This window comes from Phycodurus eques, chromosome 9, assembly GCF_024500275.1.
Source record: "Phycodurus eques isolate BA_2022a chromosome 9, UOR_Pequ_1.1, whole genome shotgun sequence".
In the NCBI taxonomy this organism is placed as follows: Eukaryota; Metazoa; Chordata; class Actinopteri; order Syngnathiformes; family Syngnathidae; genus Phycodurus; species Phycodurus eques.
In genome coordinates, this window is record NC_084533.1 from 21,690,265 (window position 1) to 21,710,155 (window position 19,891).

The 19,891-nt window shown below is 42.4% G+C and overlaps 2 protein-coding genes across 4 annotated transcripts; one reads left to right on the plus strand and one right to left on the minus strand.

The window, feature by feature from the left end:
- The first annotated feature begins 685 nt into the window (after window positions 1-685).
- prss23 (serine protease 23) lies at window positions 686-4,822 on the plus strand. 3 transcript variants are annotated; one of them, XM_061685657.1, is made up of 2 exons: window positions 686-908; window positions 2,698-4,822. In XM_061685657.1, exon 2 carries the CDS (start codon window positions 2,716-2,718, stop codon window positions 3,823-3,825), a length of 1,110 nt encoding a protein of 369 aa, XP_061541641.1. In that variant the 5' UTR covers window positions 686-908; window positions 2,698-2,715; the 3' UTR covers window positions 3,826-4,822. The 3 variants fall into 3 exon arrangements, with proteins under 3 accessions (XP_061541641.1, XP_061541639.1, XP_061541640.1); XM_061685655.1 differs by having other exon boundaries at window positions 2,709-4,821; XM_061685656.1 differs by having other exon boundaries at window positions 2,712-4,821.
- Window positions 4,823-6,242: 1,420 nt separating this feature from the next.
- Window positions 6,243-18,605, minus strand: cfl1 (cofilin 1). Its single transcript, XM_061685976.1, has 4 exons — window positions 18,483-18,605; window positions 11,446-11,755; window positions 9,460-9,536; window positions 6,243-7,228 (listed from the first exon to the last, which is right to left on the minus strand). The coding sequence occupies exons 1-4, from the start codon at window positions 18,484-18,486 to the stop codon at window positions 7,116-7,118; spliced, it is 504 nt and encodes a 167-aa protein (XP_061541960.1). The 5' UTR covers window positions 18,487-18,605; the 3' UTR covers window positions 6,243-7,115.
- Window positions 18,606-19,891: the final 1,286 nt, after the last annotated feature.

Here is a 19,891-nt window from a genome sequence, read left to right on the forward strand (position 1 = left end):
TCACTAGGGTCGCGGGCGTGCTGGAGCCTATCCCAGCTGACTCCGGGCGAGAGGCGGGGTACACCCTGAACTGGTTGCCAGCCAATCGCAGGGCACATACAAACAAACAACCATTCGCACTCACATTCACACCTACGGGCAATTTAGAGTTGTCAATTAACCTACCATGAATGTTTTTGGGATGTGGGAGGAAACCGGAGTGCCCGGAGAACACCCACCCAGGCACGGGGAGAACATGCAAACTCCACACAGGCGGGGCCGGGGATTGGACCCCTGGTCCTTCAGAACTGTGAGGCAGACGCTCTAACCAGTCGCCCACCGTGCTAATTGACAAAAATGTAACATAAACAAAGACGTGTTTTGTCAGGATAAAAAAATCAAGGTTTCTGTCTTTCCAAAATAAAGGCGTAATATTATGATATTAAAGTTTAACAAGGGAAGGAAAATATATTTTAACAAGTGAATTTTAAAAATACACCTTTATCCTCCTAATATTAGACTTTTTGTTCTGGAAAAGACACCTTTATTATAAAAAAAAATGGATGAAAGATTTTTTTTCTTTAGCCGTTTCGAACAAACTCCATTATCGGAAACGCTCCCGGCGCTAGGACCCCGGGCGGGCTTGACGTGAGGCGCTATCGAAGCTTCCTTTGTGCACGTTCGAGCGGACGCTCCGTGCGCGTGGATACGAGCGTATGTGCGAACTCCGGAGCGTCATTTTCAACACTCGTCGTGGCGCAGTAGGCGCGCAGGAGGACGGACGGACAGAGGAAGTCATTAAACGCCTCAGCGGTTGCCTTCATGCCTGGGATGCTGCAGGAGCGCCCGGGAAGCGATCCGTTCATCACATGGGAATAAAAAGGTCCAGTCATGGATAGAAACACGGACGGCACAGCGTCATAAAGAAGGTGATATACATTTAACTACAGTATATACACTGATTAAAAAAAGAAAGAAAGAAAATAGCAAAGAAAATGATATACAATATTATTATTTGCTGTGGTGCGTTCACTAGAAATTGATAAATAGGAACTTTAAATGCTTTCCTTAAAACTGTTACATTAACTCGATAGATAGATAGATAGAGAGAGAGCGAGAGAGAGAGAGAGAGAGAGAGAGAGAGAGAGATAGATAGATAGATAGATAGATAGATAGATAGATAGATAGATAGATAGATTATCCACAGCAGCAATAGTCACACATATACACTTGTAGTAATAATATAGAAACACCCAACCAAGTAAAGAAGGGTTGAATTCTTGTTTTTATTGTCAATATTTCTCGATATGCAGAACGTACAAAAAAAAATCTAAATGCTGTTTCTCGCTCTATGAGACACGGTAGACAAATATGAATAGAAAATATATACAATAGGATACATAAAAAAAAAAAAAGAAAACACTTTTATTGAGTGCCACACGGGAAATTTGGCTATTACAGCAAAAATATATATGTTTTATAATAGTAATATATATAAATTATGAAGAAATGAGCTACAGTATGTACACAGTACGGTAGTTGAGTAGTGTATAGGATTTACACGTGGAGCAGAGGCATTACTGTATATTAGCAGCAGATGTGCGAAAAGAAATAGATCATTTTTATTTGGAGTGGTTTGCTTTTTGCAATGAAGCATTTTGCATGCATGTTCATTCTACAACAGTTTATTTAACAGTGAATGGAAGAAGCTCATCAAACAAAACTTTCCTTGTTTGTTTGGGGTTGGTTTTTTTTTTTCCCAACAAAAGAAGGAATTTAGTGTAACCCGAGAGCCTTTGTGTCGTTCAATGTTTGCACATGCTTGATTTGGATTGGATCAGGTATTTGTTCTACATTCATAGCTTTAGGATTTCACTGCAGGGCCTTTTTTTTTTTTTTTTTTAATTCTACAAGAGTAAAGCTGACAAGTCCTAGGTGTTTGTGTGCAGGTCACACCCTTGTGCTGGGTGGGAAATAATGTACTTTTTTTTTTTTTGTCCCAACCTGTCTGGTTTCACTTTTGACACACCTGGACTCTTCATAGCACGAATGCCTCAGGCCGCTTCCACATCAGCAATCTCCTCCTGTTAACCCACCCTACAAATCTACATGATGGATACGTCTTTTGGATTCTTTTGTCTTCTTTTTAAAGAAACAGCTTGTTTTGAGGTTACTTGACTTCCTCTTTATTGCTTTGGAATGTGTCCGTCTGTAGCAAACACACATCCATAAAGGTGATTATTTGCCTTGCAATCCTATTTTGCAAAGCTAATCTATAGTACAGGAACAAGTGGTTCATTGTTGAAACAGCTTTCGGAACTTTCACACTTGATTTGACTTCACAGTTTGGCTACATGGGGAAGTGTATGGTTACCTTAGGTTAGGTTAGGTGTGTAATGTTTACGCTGTGTAGGTTGGGGAGGTAGATAGGTAGGTGGGTAGGTAGTTAGGCAGTACTTGGGTAGTCCAGTAGGTACATAGGTACCTGGTAGGTACTAGGTAGGTACTTAAAGTACATAATAGGAAGTTATGTAATTACTAAGGAGGTAGGTAGGTACTAGGTAGATAAATACTAGGTAGGTAGTATAGGTAGGTAGCAGTTAAGTAGTAGGTAGGTAGGTAGTGTAGATTGGGCCTTTTTGTTGGTCTTTAAATGCATAGAAAGAGTGGAGAAAGAACTGATACTAAAGTACTAATGTGTGTGTGTCTGTGTGTGAGTGTGTTCACAGCAGCACCATGTGTGAGCGTGGCAGCTCCCCCTTACCAGCCCTTGTTCTCCTCCTGCCTTTCCTTCTGCTGTCGTCCTGCCTGGAGTCTCCCCACCGTCCCCTCATCCACCCCCAGGTGCCCACCCTGGTCCCTCACCGGCCGACCCCTCTGGTGCGCTCCCACTTCAGCGCCCGCCCTCATCTGGACCTGACCACCCACTGCAACGCCAGCTGCTTCCACAGAGGAGGAGGCCACCGGGCCGCTGACAACTTGGCCTTCGAGACCCTCTACTGGGACGGCTCTCGTACGCTGACCACCGTGGACGTGGAGGAAGAGGGAGCCGGTCTCAGGGGAGTGAGAACCCGACGCAGGCGCGTGAGGCGTCAGATCTACGGCGCCGACGGCCGCTTTAACATCCAGGGCGACAACTTTTTGCTGGACTACCCATTCTCCGCGGCCGTCCGTATCTCCACGGGCTGCACCGGCGTCCTGGTGTCTCGCTGGCACGTCCTGACCGCCGCTCACTGCCTCCACGACGGCAAAGATTACGTCAAGGGGGCGCGCAAGCTACGGGTGGGCTTCCTCATCCCGCCGTCCGTCAATGGAACTGGAGTTGAACCCTCATCCGGGAAGAAACCGATGGTGCGCTGGGTACGGGTGAGGCGCACCCGAGTACCCAAGGGGTGGATCCACGGCCCTCAGGATCTCAGCATGGACTTCGACTACGCGCTTCTGGAGCTGCGCTGGCCCCACCGCCGGGCTTTCATGCGCCTGGCCGTGGCACCCTCCCTGGAGGGGTTGGCGGGCCGACGCATCCACTTCTCGGGATTTGACAGCGACCGACCCGGAGAGCTGGTCTACCGCTTCTGCCCGGTGGAAGAAGAATCCAGCGACCTGATCTACCAGCACTGCGACGCCCGGCCCGGGGCCAGCGGGTCAGGGGTGTACGGCCGCGTGTGGGACAACTCCTTGGAACGCTGGGAGAGGAAAGTCATCGGGATCTTTTCGGGGCACCAGTGGCTGGAGGTGGACGGAGAGAACCGGGACTACAACGTGGCCGTGCGCATCACTCCGCTCAAGTTTGCGCAGATTTGCTACTGGCTGCACGGGAATCGTGTGGACTGTTTGCAGGACTGAGGCCTCCGACTGGATGGAGGGCTTTTCTCATGAAATAACACTTGTCGGTAGCCAACTACAGCAGGGGTGCGCACATTCCCATTTTTGACCGATGTTTGAAATGTGAGACACCCCACACGTGATAAGAAAGCGTGTGTGTGCTAACTGCTCTTCTAGTGCATTGTCGGCAAATTACTCTTAATACACCGCAAGTAAATCACTCTGAATAATCTTTTGGAGACAACAAACAATCAAGCCATTGCTGACTCTGATCAGATGGGGGAATAAAAATTCAGTCTGACTATCACCCCGCTTAATTGGCTATCGTTCCATTTCACGTTAAAATCATGGTGCCTGTCACTTGATCAAACATAAAAGGATTTGTCATCATAAATATTGAACAGGTTTCACATTTCTGATTTTAAAAAATCACTCTTCACACACCCCACACCACTTGATAATTGCTCAGGATAATCTTTCAGAGACATCCAGCAATCCAGCCTTTGGTTAATTTGTCCCGATTTCCGGTACACATACACTTAATTGGCGATCGTTCCGTTTCACATCGTAATTACGGAGTGCGTGGCTCTACACACACGCATAATGATTTCCCATTGTAAATATTGAACAACATTTACGATTGTCGGCCAAAAAACACCTGAACACATAGCTGTAATCATTTAATATCTGACCTCCGAGCCTTTGCTGACTTTGATTAGAAAGCTGGGAAAATGATCGATTTACCGATTTTCGCTGCGTGCGTGTACCCCGGTTGACCACCACCACTACATCTTTTGACACGTTTTTCTACTGTACATTACCAGTACACACTCTTCCTTGTGTCTATATCCATTTGCATAGCTGACACAGGAAACATCTGAGTTGTATTCATAAGTCTAGTACATCTTTAAGGATCTGCAGTACAGTACTTGTACAGTACTTTTGGGGCGGGAGGTGGGGGGGGCTTTAAATCTAAAAAGAAGCAGTTTAGTTCTTGACAGACAGAATGTTAATTTAATTGTTGGACAAATGCTTGATATATTTTAATAAAGAGATTTCTATGACAGCACTGGAGTCCATCCATCCATCCATCCATCCATCCTCTTAACCGCTTATCCTCACTAGGGTCGCGGGCGTGCTGGAGCCTATCCCAGCAATCTTTGGGCGAGAGGTGGGGTACACCCTGAACTGGTAGCCAGCCAATTGCAGGGCACATGGAAACGAAACAACCATTCACACTCACGGGGAGAACATGCAAACTCCACACAGGCGGGGTCGGGATTTGAACCTCAGTCCTCAGAACTGTGTGGCAGATATGCTAACCAGTAGTCTACCGTGCGGCCAGCACTGCAGTCGTGAGGCTTTATTTGGGTTTAGTGGTGGTGCTGTGGCGCCCTCGTGTGGTGATGTTCCTTCAACATTAACAAAGGAAACATGCCTTTTTTTAAACGGGACATTAACTCTTTCGCTCGAGGCGGAAGCACTTCGCACTACACCGTGTGCATGACCGCGCATTACCGCCCCCACCCCACACACTACGTGCCTCCAACAATGCAGCTCTGCTTACCTTTTGGCTTTGATATAATAGCAAGGCTGTCACACCCAGCTGTGGGAGGGGGGGTTCTGCATGATTGTGTCACAGTGTGGTCCAGTGGATGATTCAAACATTGCTTAAAAGTGGCTCTGGATCTTCCGCCTACTGTTGCCACATTGAATGGAGAAACTCAGTGTAGCGGCTAATGAATATCAATTTTCCATAGCACTTGCTCTCGTTTGGGTGACACATGAGTTAAGAGTCTGGCCCAGCTGCCTTTTGAGGAGGCCGTATACTGTACACCCTGGTGTGGTCGCCAGCCAATCAACAGTCACTGTTCAATTCTTTAATTTTTGAAAGAAAATGTGTACCTGAAAATATTACATTTTTCACAGGTACCAGAAGCCTTTTTTTCACCAAATTGAATAGCAGTGTGCCTGAATATATGGTTACTATTTTCAATGACTTCTGATTCCAAATTCAACCTGAGCACTGGCTCCCTTATGGCTGCATGCTGAGCCCCCTCCTGTTCACACTACTGACCTATGTGAGATTCCCAAACTGTCATGTAGTGAAGTGGATGACAGAGCAGTAGTAGGATGCATAACCATTAACAAAGAGTCTGGGTACAGAGAGAAGGTAAAACATCTAGTGGAGCAAAGAATCTTTGCATCAATGTGAAGACCAAGGAGATGGCCGTGGATTTCAGGTGGAACAGATTACACCCCCAGACTGAGGAACATCTTATTTCAGGAAGACTATTCAACTAGAACAGTACTATATAGCCCTGACATATATTTGAATAAAATTCTAAACATTAAATTTTCCTATTGGAAGCTGAGAAGAGTCATTTTGGTGCAAAAATGAAAACAAAACAAAAAACCACAGTAGTTTAGTGCTTTTTTTTTTTTTTTTTAATTAGAGATAGGAGACAATACAAAACAGCCACCATTCAATATTCAGTCTTAACTCCGACTGGTGTTTCATTTACACGTCACTCTCCATCAAGACCTTCACAACGCCAACATTTTTTTCTTTTTCTTTCCCAATGAGGTGGTCTGGTTTGACAAAAAAAAAAAAAAAAAGGTAAGAGGAAAGTGTGAATTCAAATGCCTTTGTCAGAACAGGAAGTTAACAAAATAAAACTACAGGAACCACTTAATTTTGGAATTTTGCATGTTTAAAACAGAAAAAATATTAAATAATATTAAACCATGTTCCCCAAGAGAATGTTTGATACGTCTTGTGCAATTCAGAGTGAATTAGTTTACACTAAGCCTGATTTCAACTAGTTACAAAACTTAACTACAAGTTTGGCAAAAAAAAAAAAAAAAGTAGTTGAAATAAAAAGCGAGACTGGTTGGAAATCTAACATTTGTGTGTCCCATTCAAGATGTTACACACTCCCCATATCTTCAAGTCATCACATCATCCTTCAATCAATTCTATCTTTACATTTTCACCTTTGTGTGTTCATATACTTTAACTGGAATGACAGTTTGTATTTTGGAATTATCACCTTTTGTTAACTGTCACTGGCACCCCCTCCCACTCCCACAATATGCCATCCCACAATATGCCACCCTGATAAGAGTCCCACAAACTGCTGGTTCTTATTTTTCTTTTGCTTTTTTTGTCTTGTTTTACCCTTCTCCAAAACACACTGGAACAAACAGCTAAACCCGACAGATGCGTCTGAAAGGCCTCCAATGAAGCCAGAAAGAAGGGGAGGGGATTTGGTGAGGGGGCTGGGGTCAGGGTGCGGGGCAATATTTATTTATATAGGGCATCCCTCCAGGCTGACTACCGAACCACCGCCCAGTTTTTCTGCCAAGGTGTGCCGATCTTTCAGGTCTTCCAAACCGTTCACCTGCCACTCGTGCTTGATACCTGACGGGGGAGAGGGGGGGGGGAAAAAAGAAATTAAAGCTGCGACATCAGAATCAGCTTTATTTGACAAGTATGTCCAAAAAACAAGGATTTTTGTTGTTTAAAGACCCTGTAGACTGAATTGAGAGATTTGTTTCTAAATACATTATACATTTTTGTACAGTGGCCGAGACAGGTCACATCAACTTGCAAACGCCACAAGTCAGCGCAGGGACTCCCTCCAACTGTATGACAACAAAGTAAGACAGCTCTCTAATAAAACAAAACATTTTGTAAGGCAAGCAAGGCTTGCTTGGTTTTGACCCATTTCAATGTTTTTTAAGTTCTCTATTCCATTCATATACACAAAAAACAAAGGGTGAAATTTAATGACACTTGCATTGCTCCTTAACTTCACTGTGTTGTGACATTTGCAATTGTGGTGACCTGTCTCAACCACCGATATGTTTGGAGATAATTGTTGAAGAGATGCGCAAAGACTGAGAACCATGTCGTACTCAATTGTGGAGATAGTGTTAAACTGTTTTATCACCATTTCAGACCCTCACAAGGGTCGCGGGCGTGCTGGAACCTATCCCAGCCAGTTATCTTCGGGCGAGAGGTTGGGTACACCCTGAACTGGTCGCCAGCCAATAGCAGGGCACATATAAACAAACAACCATTCACGCACACATTCACACCTATGGGTAATTTAGAGTCTTCAATCAACCTACCATGCATGTTTTTGGGCTGTGGGAGGAAACCGGAGTGCCCGGAGAAAACCAATGTAGACTTGGGGAGAACATGCAAACTCCATACAGGTGGGGCCGGGATTTGAACCCCGGTCCTCATAACTGTTAGGCAGATGTGCTAACCAGTCGTCCACCATGCCGCCAATTTACTGTACATATAATAAAAATTATATACATTTATATTGATGCTACTTCCTCTTATTTTGTAACGACCATTTGTATTTGTTTTGTATTCTGTGCGTGCCATCTTTGAACATTATAACATTCTCATAACCTTTGATGCAAGCCGTGTTTACATGTATAATTAGAATATGCGGAGGGCCAATAAAAACGTGCAAATGTCCCCTGGGCTGGACCTTGGCACTCGTGACCTGGTTGGTCCTTTAGCTCTAGAAACTAGTTCCAGTTTGGAAGCAGTATTTCCCCTCCCCACCACAATGGTTCGATGTGTAAGATGATAGGCGGTTTCAGTTGCAACACGTGATGATGCACTCCGGTTGAACTGGAGAACAGGAAGTGAAGGTGGCTTCTATGCTAGCTGACCAACCAAAACCACCAAAGCACCCTGTCCCCTCACGGATATCACAAGGGACATTTGATAGGCCTAACGGCAAGAAAACACCGGGGTGCTTGCTTCTCACACCATCTGACTCAGTGTTTCCCCGGCAGGACTTTCCCTTGTAAATAGCCTACGTCATAAACCAGCAGGAAAAGGCACCAGGCTACTACCTATTTGGTAGCTTAGCAACCAGTGGCAAATATGGACACACTTGCGCTTGACCGCTGTCGGCCCCACGAAAACTAAGCGCAGCGTGTAAGCGCCTTAAGACTTTTGCATGTCAGGGAGGAGACAAATTTAGCCTGGGTTGTCAGTGGAAGGTGCATTGTCTTTGCCGCTTGTGTACTGAAAAGCTAACGTAAATGTAAATTTTTCTTCCAAAACCAATGGCACGACGCATGGGAATTTCTCCGTAAACTGGCAAAAAAAAAAACTCTACAGGCGTCGCTGTTTTTTTTAGAGCCACAAGTCGAGAAGCTATCCGCTCGACACTGGCGCGCCAAGTTCCGATCTGACCCCAAGCTGTGGGCCAATCAGCAGTTGTGCTTCCTTAATTAAAGTACGTGATTCCTTGTGTCAGCCAACCAATCGCCGTGCTACGTACATGCCAAGCGTGTGATATCCACTCGCTTGGTAGGCGGAACATATCGGCTGTGTGCATAACAGCACAACACATGGCAACTGCTCGTAACAAAATACGGACAAATCAGAACACTTGGCATCTCTGAGTGTACAGTGGATCCCCACTAATCGCGGGGGATACGACTGAGCCAGACCATGAATAGCAAAAATCTGCGAATAATTGACTCCTATTAAAATTGCATGGAAAGAATTTGTTTTTTTTTTTTTAACCCCCAAACAATCTTGAATAAGCACAGCCATACCATCAATAAGCGTCCCCCCCCCCCAAAAAAAATGGTGTTTCGTTGTCAAATACTGACCTTCAAACTTTCTCTTGATGGCATCTTTTGAGCTGGCATAGATCATCTTGCTCTTGAGGGAGGCACCATCAGGAGCCCTGCAATGGGAAAATAATCATTGAAATACCTCAAGATTGAACACCCAACAGTTGAAGCATTTTAAAGTGTCTGCATTTTTGTGGGATACAATTTCAGTGCTGCAATTACGATATTAAACCAGGCTGACTGGGTGTCACTGTATCAAAAACAGTTGTGTCACACCACTTTGTGAATTTTCACAGAAGTAAATATTTCTATTGTAAAGAAGCATTTGATTTCTCAGAAAAAGGGGGGGAAAAAACAAACTCAAGCATCACAGCTCATAAGTTTTTCAGAAATGACTCGTAAACTGTGTTTTTTCATGGTATGGTAGTGAGAACTGCTTTAAGAAAAACTAAATATGAAAACTAAAATGGTGCTCCCCGCATATTCACAATTCCTGGATTCACCTATTTTTGGGGAACCTGTCCTTCGTCACTCCAAGAAACTCTGTTGAAGAGAGTTGAGGATCTTTGTATAATGCTTTGCTATAATCCACAGTAGACTTTCCACTGAGATCTGATTGACCGTGTCGTGTAAGTTTTGAGTCCGAACGATAGCTTATTTTAAGCCATGTCGGATCTTGTGACATAATATGCATGTACTTGATGGCCAATAAAGTTTTTAATCTTGTCAGTGAAGAAACATGTCAGTGGAGTGGGGCTTTGTGGTGTCTGAGACAGATAAAACCAACTATTTGCAATCTGTGCAACAATACAGTATTTCATGGGGGAGCAGCAACAAAATGCTTCAACACAACAAACTATGATGAAGTGAGTTGAGGTTTATTTAGACAAAAGTAGCGCTTTGCTGCCATCCTGACACCAAGGAACTACTGTATGTTGAAATGAGTTGAGGATCCTCATTTAGAACAGTGGTTCTTAACCTCGGAGGTACTGAACCATGCAAGTTTCATACTCTTGTTCACGGAACCCTTCGAAATTGGAAAAAAATAAAATATTGGTTTATTTCAAATTCAAAATAGGTATATATTTTAGCTGTGCAAATAAGGAACCTTGCATCCATTGTACACAAAATCAATGCTGAAAGAACAAAACCAGCAAAACGAATTTCATACCACAAAACTAAATTAAATGAAAATTTACTGTAAATGTGAATTTTGCTGTTGCTTTTCACCTTGGCAAGTGCCTCTCATATCATTTTCCACAACAAAGTGTTGTTTTCTTTTCTTTTTTTCCCCCCTCCTCGAAAAGGACTGCTCGCTAAGATGCGTCCAGTCCAAGCTCGGAAGTGGTTGAAGTAGCATAGGTGCTTTTCCCACTTATTTCTATTGTCGTTATAGATATGAGCTATGTAGGTACAACACACCCCTTTGTGCCACAGGCCTATGGCAACGCAAAGCTAGTGAGGGCAAAGTGTCAGCGCATTCAATGTTTGTTTATGGCACCAAAATCAAAATAAGGATGCCTGCACATTGTGCTGCATACAGTTACGACGCCGTACAATCACAAGGGAACTGGGAAAAACTTCATGGGTAAGAATAGTTTTGGGGCTCTTCTTTCATGTTCTGTATTAGTAGCCCATGGTTTGACATTGACAAAAAAAAGTTAACCACAGGCACGGGTTAGTTAACCAAAGGCAGGGCCCCCCCCCCCCTGCCTTTTTTTCCCTCTTTTTCTTTTTTATAATAATGTTGCAGGCTGTGTCAAATGTTATCTTTAGTATATGCCGCAGGCGGTTAAAAAAATGTAAAGCAGACCACAAATGACCCCTGGGCCGTAGTTTGGACACTGATTTAAACAAAGGTAGTATGCTATGTTGCCATCATGTAGCATTTTGGCGCCAGGTAACACAAAGTAAGTTGGATGGGTTCCAAAAAAGATTCCGCAAGTCACAAATGTGGGGAACCACTCTATGGAAATTATAATCCAGGAAAACCCCGATTGTCAGCCGCCCGAAAGCCCTCACCAAAAGATGAAGACCAGGTCCTCCTTCTTGGTCTCTTTGGTCTCGTAGGTGGCGTCGTAGAGGGCGTAGCGGCAGTCGTCGGGCGGCAGCATCTTGACGAAGTGCTGGTAGGGGTCCTGGACAGTGGTGCCCAGGTCGCCCAGCAGGATCTCCTTGCCATCGTCCAGCACGATGTTCTTCAGGTCCTTGCTCATGCAGAAGAGGATGGCCTTCTTCCTCCTCCGCTTCTCCTCCTCATTGGCCTGGGCCTTGCGCACCTTCATGTCATTGAAGACTGCGATCACTTCGTCCGTGACTTTCACACCGGAAGGCCTTTATGGAGGGGGAACAACACAATGTTAACATGTGGTCTTCCAACCAAACACTCCCACATCAACAGAGGGCCAATGAACAGAGGCACTCTTCCTGCTAAGAAAGTCCCTCCCATTCAGCAAATAAAGCATTAAGAGCCAACCTTCAATATAAAAAATTAATGATTATTTCCGGTTTAATCCATTAGTTCCCATGGAAAGTTTCTAACTGAAAACTTCCCAGAATTTTAAATTCAACTAGACCTTTTTTCTGTCTGGAATGCTTCTCCCATTATAAACAGGGGTTTCTACTGTACTTTCAACGCGCAAACAATTTTTTGGGAAATGAAACTTGAAAGTCAACCAGCATCAATGAAGAGATTATGATCAACTGGGAGGTTCTGCTGTACTTATGATGGCAAATGTATCGACAAGGAAAATAATGACGTTCGTTTGTTCCCTTGAAAGCACACACTCGCCACAGTGTTCCATGGCCCACAAGGCTATGGAACACTGGAAAAAGGAAGGTGTGGCTGTGACCAACTGTTGGCCATGGGACAGAATGGCTGGGAAGAAACGACCTACAGCATGGAAGTCGCATCTATTTCCACTTCGGGCCGCATACAGAAAAAAATGGGAGTCCACTTCACCTTGTGTTTAATAAACATGCAACAACCATTTCAATTTGCAGTAGGTCACCATTTTGTCAGTTTACAGCATAACTGCCTAAATCATTTTGAGCTTACTCTCACAATTAGGCCTACAACTAATGATTATTTTCATCTGTCGAGGAATTTTTTGATGACTTAGGGTTAAAAAAAACAACATTTGTTCAAATGCACCGCGGCAACACGCCAGACGCTGCCAACGCACTACAGAGGTGAACTTCAAATGAAAATAAAAGCCCCAACAATAACTCATTAGAAATCAATACCTTGTTAGGCTTTTATTTTGAAGTTGACCCCCGCAGCTCGTTTGCCGCTTCCAGCACAAACTTCGCCATGGTAGCCGGCCTGACACAAACCTCGCCATGGTAGCCGGCCTGACACAAACCTCGCCATGGTAGCCGGCCTGACCTCAACCCCTTGACTGGATGCTGTCCTGACCGCAGTTTATATTACCATCAGTTACTGTTGCCACAACCAACACCATCCCGAAATCTTGTTCTATTGCTAATATGTTTAAAGTGCGCCAGTGCCCGGGTAGGCTTGCAAGACAGCCGGTGGACTACTTTTCCGAGGCAGTTTAGGAGGCGAAAATCAATCTGCACACTTACCTTTGATGCGGACAGCCTCACACAGTTGCAGTTCCTACCGATCCATTTTTAACAAACTAAGCTTGATGCAAGGGAATGCGCTAAATTAACTGTGATGCAACTTCCTCCCTTACACCGCAAGGAGGGGAAGATACAAATTACATTCTCGTGACTTTTGCACATGTAATGACGTAAAAATGGCGGCCCCCGATGCAGCATTTTAAGCCCCCCCACAATAAATACTTTTCTGACTAAAAAGTATATGCACATTTAGAGTACAACAGGAAGGTTTGACATCTAGGTTTTAGTTTCGCTTTTATCGTTGTGTGTTGTCGTATGTGAAGGAAGGAGTTGGAATGATTTTAATCAGTCAAGAAACGTGAAAGGAGGGCAATATGTAAAATACCTTAATTTGGGAATTTTGTTAAAATTTGTTAACTTATCAGTTGGAAGGGGTCAAGAAAAGTGTAAGGGAGGAGGTAAAATGTAAAATCTCTAAAGTTAGGGAATTTTATTGTGAAAATCTTGGAATATCTTAAATAGTGCATGTTTACATTCTAAGATGTGAATGAGCTGAACAGTTTGATGTTAGACTGTTTGAATTGGTCAAGAAATGTGGATGAGGAGGTAATTGATCTCTTCAATTGTGTATTTTAGTATGAACATTTGTACAATAGAAATAGTTTCTCAATATACGCCTGCCTTAATGAGATGAACAATTTGAAGTCGGAACGCCGAAGATGAGGAATTTATGTTGAATTTCGTGTGGAAGAGGAAATGTGGAATTCTGGGAAAGGGACATTTTTTTTAAGAATATGGAAATCAATTTCTCACATCCTGAATTCATAATTACTTTTTTAATTGGTTGAAAAATGTGGAAGGACAAGTGTGCCCAAAAAGTGCCGGGAATAATAAAAAATAACGAAGGTGAAGAGCATTCACACAATGACACCTATGAATTTGCCTGGACATGCGGGCGAGGTCAGGAAGGAGGCTTTGCTCACTATGCTATGCTAAGCTAAGGCGTGCGACGCAGGGTTCAAGCAGCCCACAATGACACTTCTGTCAAACCAACTGACGAGTCACATATGCTCCACTCACTCCAGTGCATCTGCTGACTTTGCTTAAGCCAATTCATCACAGGAAAAATGCAGTCTCATGAGGAGGATGCCACAAAACTAGTGTGCACGTGTGTGTCAAAGTGGGGGCAGGGAGATGTTATGGACAAAGAAAAAAGGAAATAAGGCAGGAAAGGCAAGAAAAGCATCAAGAGTGGGGGAGCACAAGCATAACACTGCATGTCTGCTAAAGTGTGGAATATGAAGTGTGAATTATCAGTTTTCTTTGGAGTAATTATTAACCAGAAAGAAACCGCTGCCATCATAAAACACTGATAATCATTGAGCATTTGTTTGCGGGTTCGCTTTTGTAAGAGAACAAAACCCAATACTCATAAAACAGACAACTGGGCATTTTTCTGGCTCATTTTCACAGCAAGCAGAAAACTCAAGTACTTTGAACGAATGAGTTTAATTTTTTTTTATGATCAAGCTTGTAACTTTGATATCAAATCAAGTTTCCCCATTCAAATTAATTTAAGTTTAATTATCTATTCCAGCCCCCCCCCCCCCATATTGTAAAATATAAAGTAGATACATTAATTGGATAAGAAAATAATTTCCATCCCTTCATTCAAAAACAGAACATTACCAATTGAAAGTTAAAAAAAACCAAATTGATTATTCTTCAGTTAGTGGGCAAAAGTGGCAAAAATGTTGCTAATTTTTTCCCGAAGTAAAAGCATGTTTGCAAATATCTATTGCGTTTAAAAACAAAGGTAAGCAGTCTGCTTTCATGGACCGACTACAGAAATTGGAGAACATTTACTTTTGAGAGGCTGGAATTCTGAGGATTTAGACAATTTAAATTTTTACAAAGTTGCTAAACAATTAACTTGATCATCAAAATAGTGGTCGATTAATTTGATAATCGATTATTTGTAGCACCTCTATAAGCTAAAGCAACCAAGTGACAGCTCCCAACTAAAACCTAAAAGTTAGGGCTCTCTTAAATCAGGGTACCACCGTATTTGAATCTCATTTTAATTTTATTTTAGAGGACGAAACCCCTAAATTCATAAAAATATAAATGGGCATTTGTTGGGTTATTTTCATTGCAAACAAAACTACTTGCATGTCATTTAATTTTGAATTCCAAACACTTGTATGGTAACCTAACATGAATAATCTATCACAGCGTCTACTGGGCACAGCGTCTACTGGGTTTTACACTTATGCTCCAGCCTCAATCAACCAGCACCACAAAGCGACTGCAGCAAATTCTAATCTCATCTCATCTCATCTCCTGGAGACGCTTGGCATGAGAGCAAGGTCCAAGTGACAAATTCAGGTTTACAGTCCCAAGACCTGAATTGCTTGACACACAATGGCAGTTGACAGGAAACGCCCTCAAATTACTCCACTGGCACCTTTCATTGGGCAACATTAGTAGAATGTAATAAATTCATTCAAAAGGTTAACAGTTTCATACGCTGTATTATTATGCATCAGTATACAGTCATGGTATTTTTTGAGAGCACCCTTTTTTCTTCAATTTATTCTTCATTTTAATGTCTGGTACCACTGAAGGTGTAGTACCTGAAGAATACAATGAACGTGACAAAAATCCCACTGATTCCATAATACTTGCCATCCTATTTGACATGCTTAGGCTTAATTGTATTCTCACTTATTTTAGTTACTATCAAGAAAACCAAAGAAAATGGCTAGAGAGCTCTTTTGGTTGTCATCATTATAGCTGGCTAAATAAATGTAACTTTATTTGTACCACTTAAAAATGAACACGAAACTAGGGGAAAAAAGGGTGGTTTGACCATTTTTTTCCATGACTGTATATCACTGTCAATAATGTATTTCACACCGTACACAAACAGATACTTTATTCATCCCATAAGGGAAATGAAATGATCATACATCCTACAAGTGTCCAGAATTATGGATGAAAACTGGTGTGCTGCAAATTTAAACGCTCAAGTAGCTTTATGGCAAGCTGGGTGAGCATTTATTTGATATCCTTGATATTCATCTTAAGGCCCATGTACTAGTAAGACAACTACATGTTACTATTGAGGCAAAACTGTGCACTAGTTGACATTTGCATGGAACTAGTACTACAAGTGAAGCACAAGCTGTAAACTAGTAGTTTTTATGTCACTACTTGTACGAGTAGGATGTAGTTGAGCCATTGAGAAATGGTATGGGCTAAATCCATTTGTTTAATTGAAGTGCAAAAATGAATAGAAAAGGCTAGTACAAATAATACTGGTCTGACATATAGGAGGAAGTCCATTATTGCACTCAGCACTTTTTAAAATAAAGTGCCAGTGGATCTGCATGTTGGTATAAGGGAATATTATTTTGTCATCATTCATTAAATGGTAAGAGATTTGATTGCTGGTTGGACATAGAAGACCACTATTCCACTAGTGGCAGCCATACAACTTTAAATCAGTCTCCTGTAACATACTCTGGAGTCATCCCACTCTAGTGTTCTGTGGTTCAGTTGTTCTACTACTAGTATGCTAAAGTTGTCCTACTAGTGAGGACAAAGTGATTTTTTTTTAATCTTAAACTGGATAGCAAGGATATGTAGTAAATGCTCAAACAGTAACTAGTAAGACACTAGTAATTCAACTAGTGTGCCCTAGTTCTTCTTGTAGTGCGTTCAATTATCTTACTATTTAGTACATGGATCTTTAGCTTGATATCAAGGATATGGCATAAATGCTCAAGCGGCTTTCCTTAGAAGCGGGTATTCATTCATTCATTCACTCACGTATGTTAGAACAAAGGATGTTATCTTAATAGCATAATTGCCCAAGTCATTTCATTTGTCACATCATTAAAAAAATAGCATTGTGCTTCCTAAAAAAAAAAGTGTTCATTATGTCTGTCTAGATTGTCAATCATCCAGGTCATGGTAGACTGTAAAGGTAAAAATCGAGGCTGCTGGGCTCTTGTTTCTTACATTTGTTGTACTATTTTGTTGTTTTCCCAAAAAACGTTCCAAAATGACTTCATGAAATTATGCTTTTAGGCTGCAGAATTGAATACAAAGCTCTTAATTCAGCTGCCCGTTATTTAAAAAAAATAAAATAAAAAAGCTAGGAAAATTAGCATTTGTCAAAATCAATGCACAGAAATAGTTTGGATTTCATACAGATTGTTTAACTCACTAATACTATTGCGAGGGCAACGACCGTTAATAATAACTAGCTGGAAATCAAGGATACGGGAAAAAAATACTAAAAACGGTTTGCCATACTTGTGAAATGGCCTGACGGTGCGCGCACGGCGGCGCACAACCCTACTACAACAAAAAAAAAAAAAAAAGAAAAGAAAAGAAAAAAAAACACAAGGTGATGATGCGCAATGAGGATCCGGACGCTGCGGCCTTTCAGCTTCCGCTGCTAAAAAACCCATCTTATATAACGCTTAATAATTCGCTTAAACGTCAACCACGACCTGGTGAATACCGTGGCGAAAGTCTCCAAATGGATGTTTATTTTGTGTTTAACAGGTTATGATTTGTTAATAAAGCACTGAAACTAGGATGCTCTTTGCACCAAATTCAGGGTGGGGCCATGAATGCAGCACATGTGACGAGTGGACGCTAGCTTCCTACACACAAATAAAATGACGGCCGATTTACGAGCATTTCTCCGTGTCGTACAACCCAACACTCAAACGCTTTTTAAATCTAATTTTCGCCCGTCCTTGATATTACTTCGCTAACCCAAATGGGGGGGGGGGGGCTGTGGCTAGCGCGTGGAGTGGGGTTAGCGTCAAACCAGACAAAGAAAACCACTCAAAAAAAACAGAAAAACAAAAAAAATCTGAGCTCGCGCAGGCGTAATGGATGTCATGGTGTTAGCTTAGCATGCTAACAATACCGTTAGCTTTTCTCGCTCTGCACCTGCCAGCCCGACACGAAACATCGCAGAGCCCCGGAGGCGAAATAACAAAAAGTGGCAGCACAGCCATGGCAACCGGGGATGGTTTTTCTTTCTTTTTTTTTTTTTCATACAACGCGGACGAATGGGCTGAAGGGGGCTTTGTGGAAAAATGGGGCTTTTATGTGGGGGCGAATTACGGAAATGGGCGAAATGGCGCCAGTCATGACAGGCCGTGGACCTTTTAAAAAGGCCCCCAAATCCCAATATTTTATTTCCACGCTTACCACGAAGCAATTTTGGAGGAGCAACACGACTTTAAAACACATCTTTAGAAGAAGGCGTCAGATTCAAGCTAGCTACCGTTGCTCGCTATGCTAAAATAACACCTTTTATCTTTTTTTTTTTTTTTTTTAATGGGGGGGCGCATTGAGTGAAACCGCAATAAACTGATTTATTTTAGTCGTCAACCCAGTACAAAGAAACACGTCAAATGGTGAGGAAAGCGTCGTTAAACGTACCATTGTTGTAGCTCGTAAGTTGGTCAGCGTCTGGCCAGAAATTGAATGGAGCTCTGATGGGGATGATGATGATGAAGACTTGCTCTCGCTCGCTCTGGATACGCGGCGTGAACGCGCGGCCGTGCGCGAGCCTTAAAGCGTGAGCGACGTGCACGAGCGCGTCTGCCTCAAACAAAGTCCTACTGCTGAATTTTTCCATTGAGATTATTTGGAACGATGAAATTGTTAAATTATATAGGTAAAACGAATTTATAGCGTGAGTATGAGGATTTAGCGTGGGTAAATTAAATATAAAAAAATATTGTTTGAATGTCCTTGTCCTATATTTATGACTGACAGCGTGGTGGTTGTTAGAATGGCGTACATTAGAAACAATATACAAAATAAACAAATACTGGATATTGAGCCGATGCTTTCAGTGAGTGCATTACAAGTATAGCATAATATAATATAGGACAAAACTATTCACATCATAAGATGGGTGTGGATTTAGCCATTCATAAAAATACTGAATATTGACTCAGGTGCTTTGTGTCACCTGTGTACATTAAATATAGTGTAGGAACGAGCGAGTGGCTTTAGCATGGTAAATAAAAAACATTAGACACAAATAAACAAACAAAATAGTTTAAATCACGTTTATTTGTATGTGACGGTGGCTGTCGGGCAAAATGCTGTTAGCTTTTTTTAATTTATTTTTTTACTTTTTTCTAATTCAGAAACATATTGAAGAGTCAGGTGTTGTTGTTTTTTATGTGGCCTGTGGACGTTAAATATAAAATGGGCATTGAAGTATTAACGTCTTAATTTTCGGGATTTATATTGAAAATTTGTTGCGGTCGGATGCGAACGAGCTACCCGGAGCAAGATGGCTGCCATGTGCCATTTTCGAATTCGAACGTGATTCTTTTCTCACTCGCACTCATTTTTTTTCCTTTTTTTTACTGTAACAATTCAGACGCTGTGTTTGAACCTCGCTAAACGCCAGAGGGATGTTTGAACGAGAAGGGGAGGAGGTCATTTGGCAATTGTCCAGCCCCTTTCTCTGTCTCTCTTGCTCTGCCCCCTCTCTCGCGTCTCCTTCCCCTGTGCGGGTTTTCGTTGAACTCACTTCCAAATAAGGAAGTGAACGTTGCTCCGTGCACGCGCCTCGCTCAGGCGCGCGGAGGGGGCGTGGCCTCGCGACGCTCATCGCCGTATAAGGAAACAAGGAACGCCAAAAAATCGCCATGGTAGACATTTGTGAAACACACACATACATAGAGAGAAAAGAGAGGCCATCGAGCAGACGACAGTGGAGTGTTTTTTTTTTTTTTTTTAAATGTAAAAGCGGAAGGCCGCGCCGGTGATGACTCAACTAACATCTCCCGCGTTTGAAATGACAAAATAAAAAGCACCGCTGAGGTCA

What these genes read in the sequence shown, in the direction of transcription:
- prss23 (XM_061685657.1), top strand. Translation starts at nt 2,716, where the DNA reads ATGTGTGAGCGTGGCAGCTCCCCCTTACCAGCCCTTGTTCTCCTCCTG.
- cfl1 (XM_061685976.1), bottom strand. An exon ending in GACCTGGTCTTCATCTTTTG is followed by an intron (nt 9,537 to 11,445) that starts GTGAGGGCTTTC and finishes TTCCCATTGCAG; the next exon opens with GGCTCCTGATGGTGCCTCCC. An exon ending in CATCAAGAGAAAGTTTGAAG is followed by an intron (nt 7,229 to 9,459) that starts GTCAGTATTTGA and finishes CTCCCCCGTCAG; the next exon opens with GTATCAAGCACGAGTGGCAG.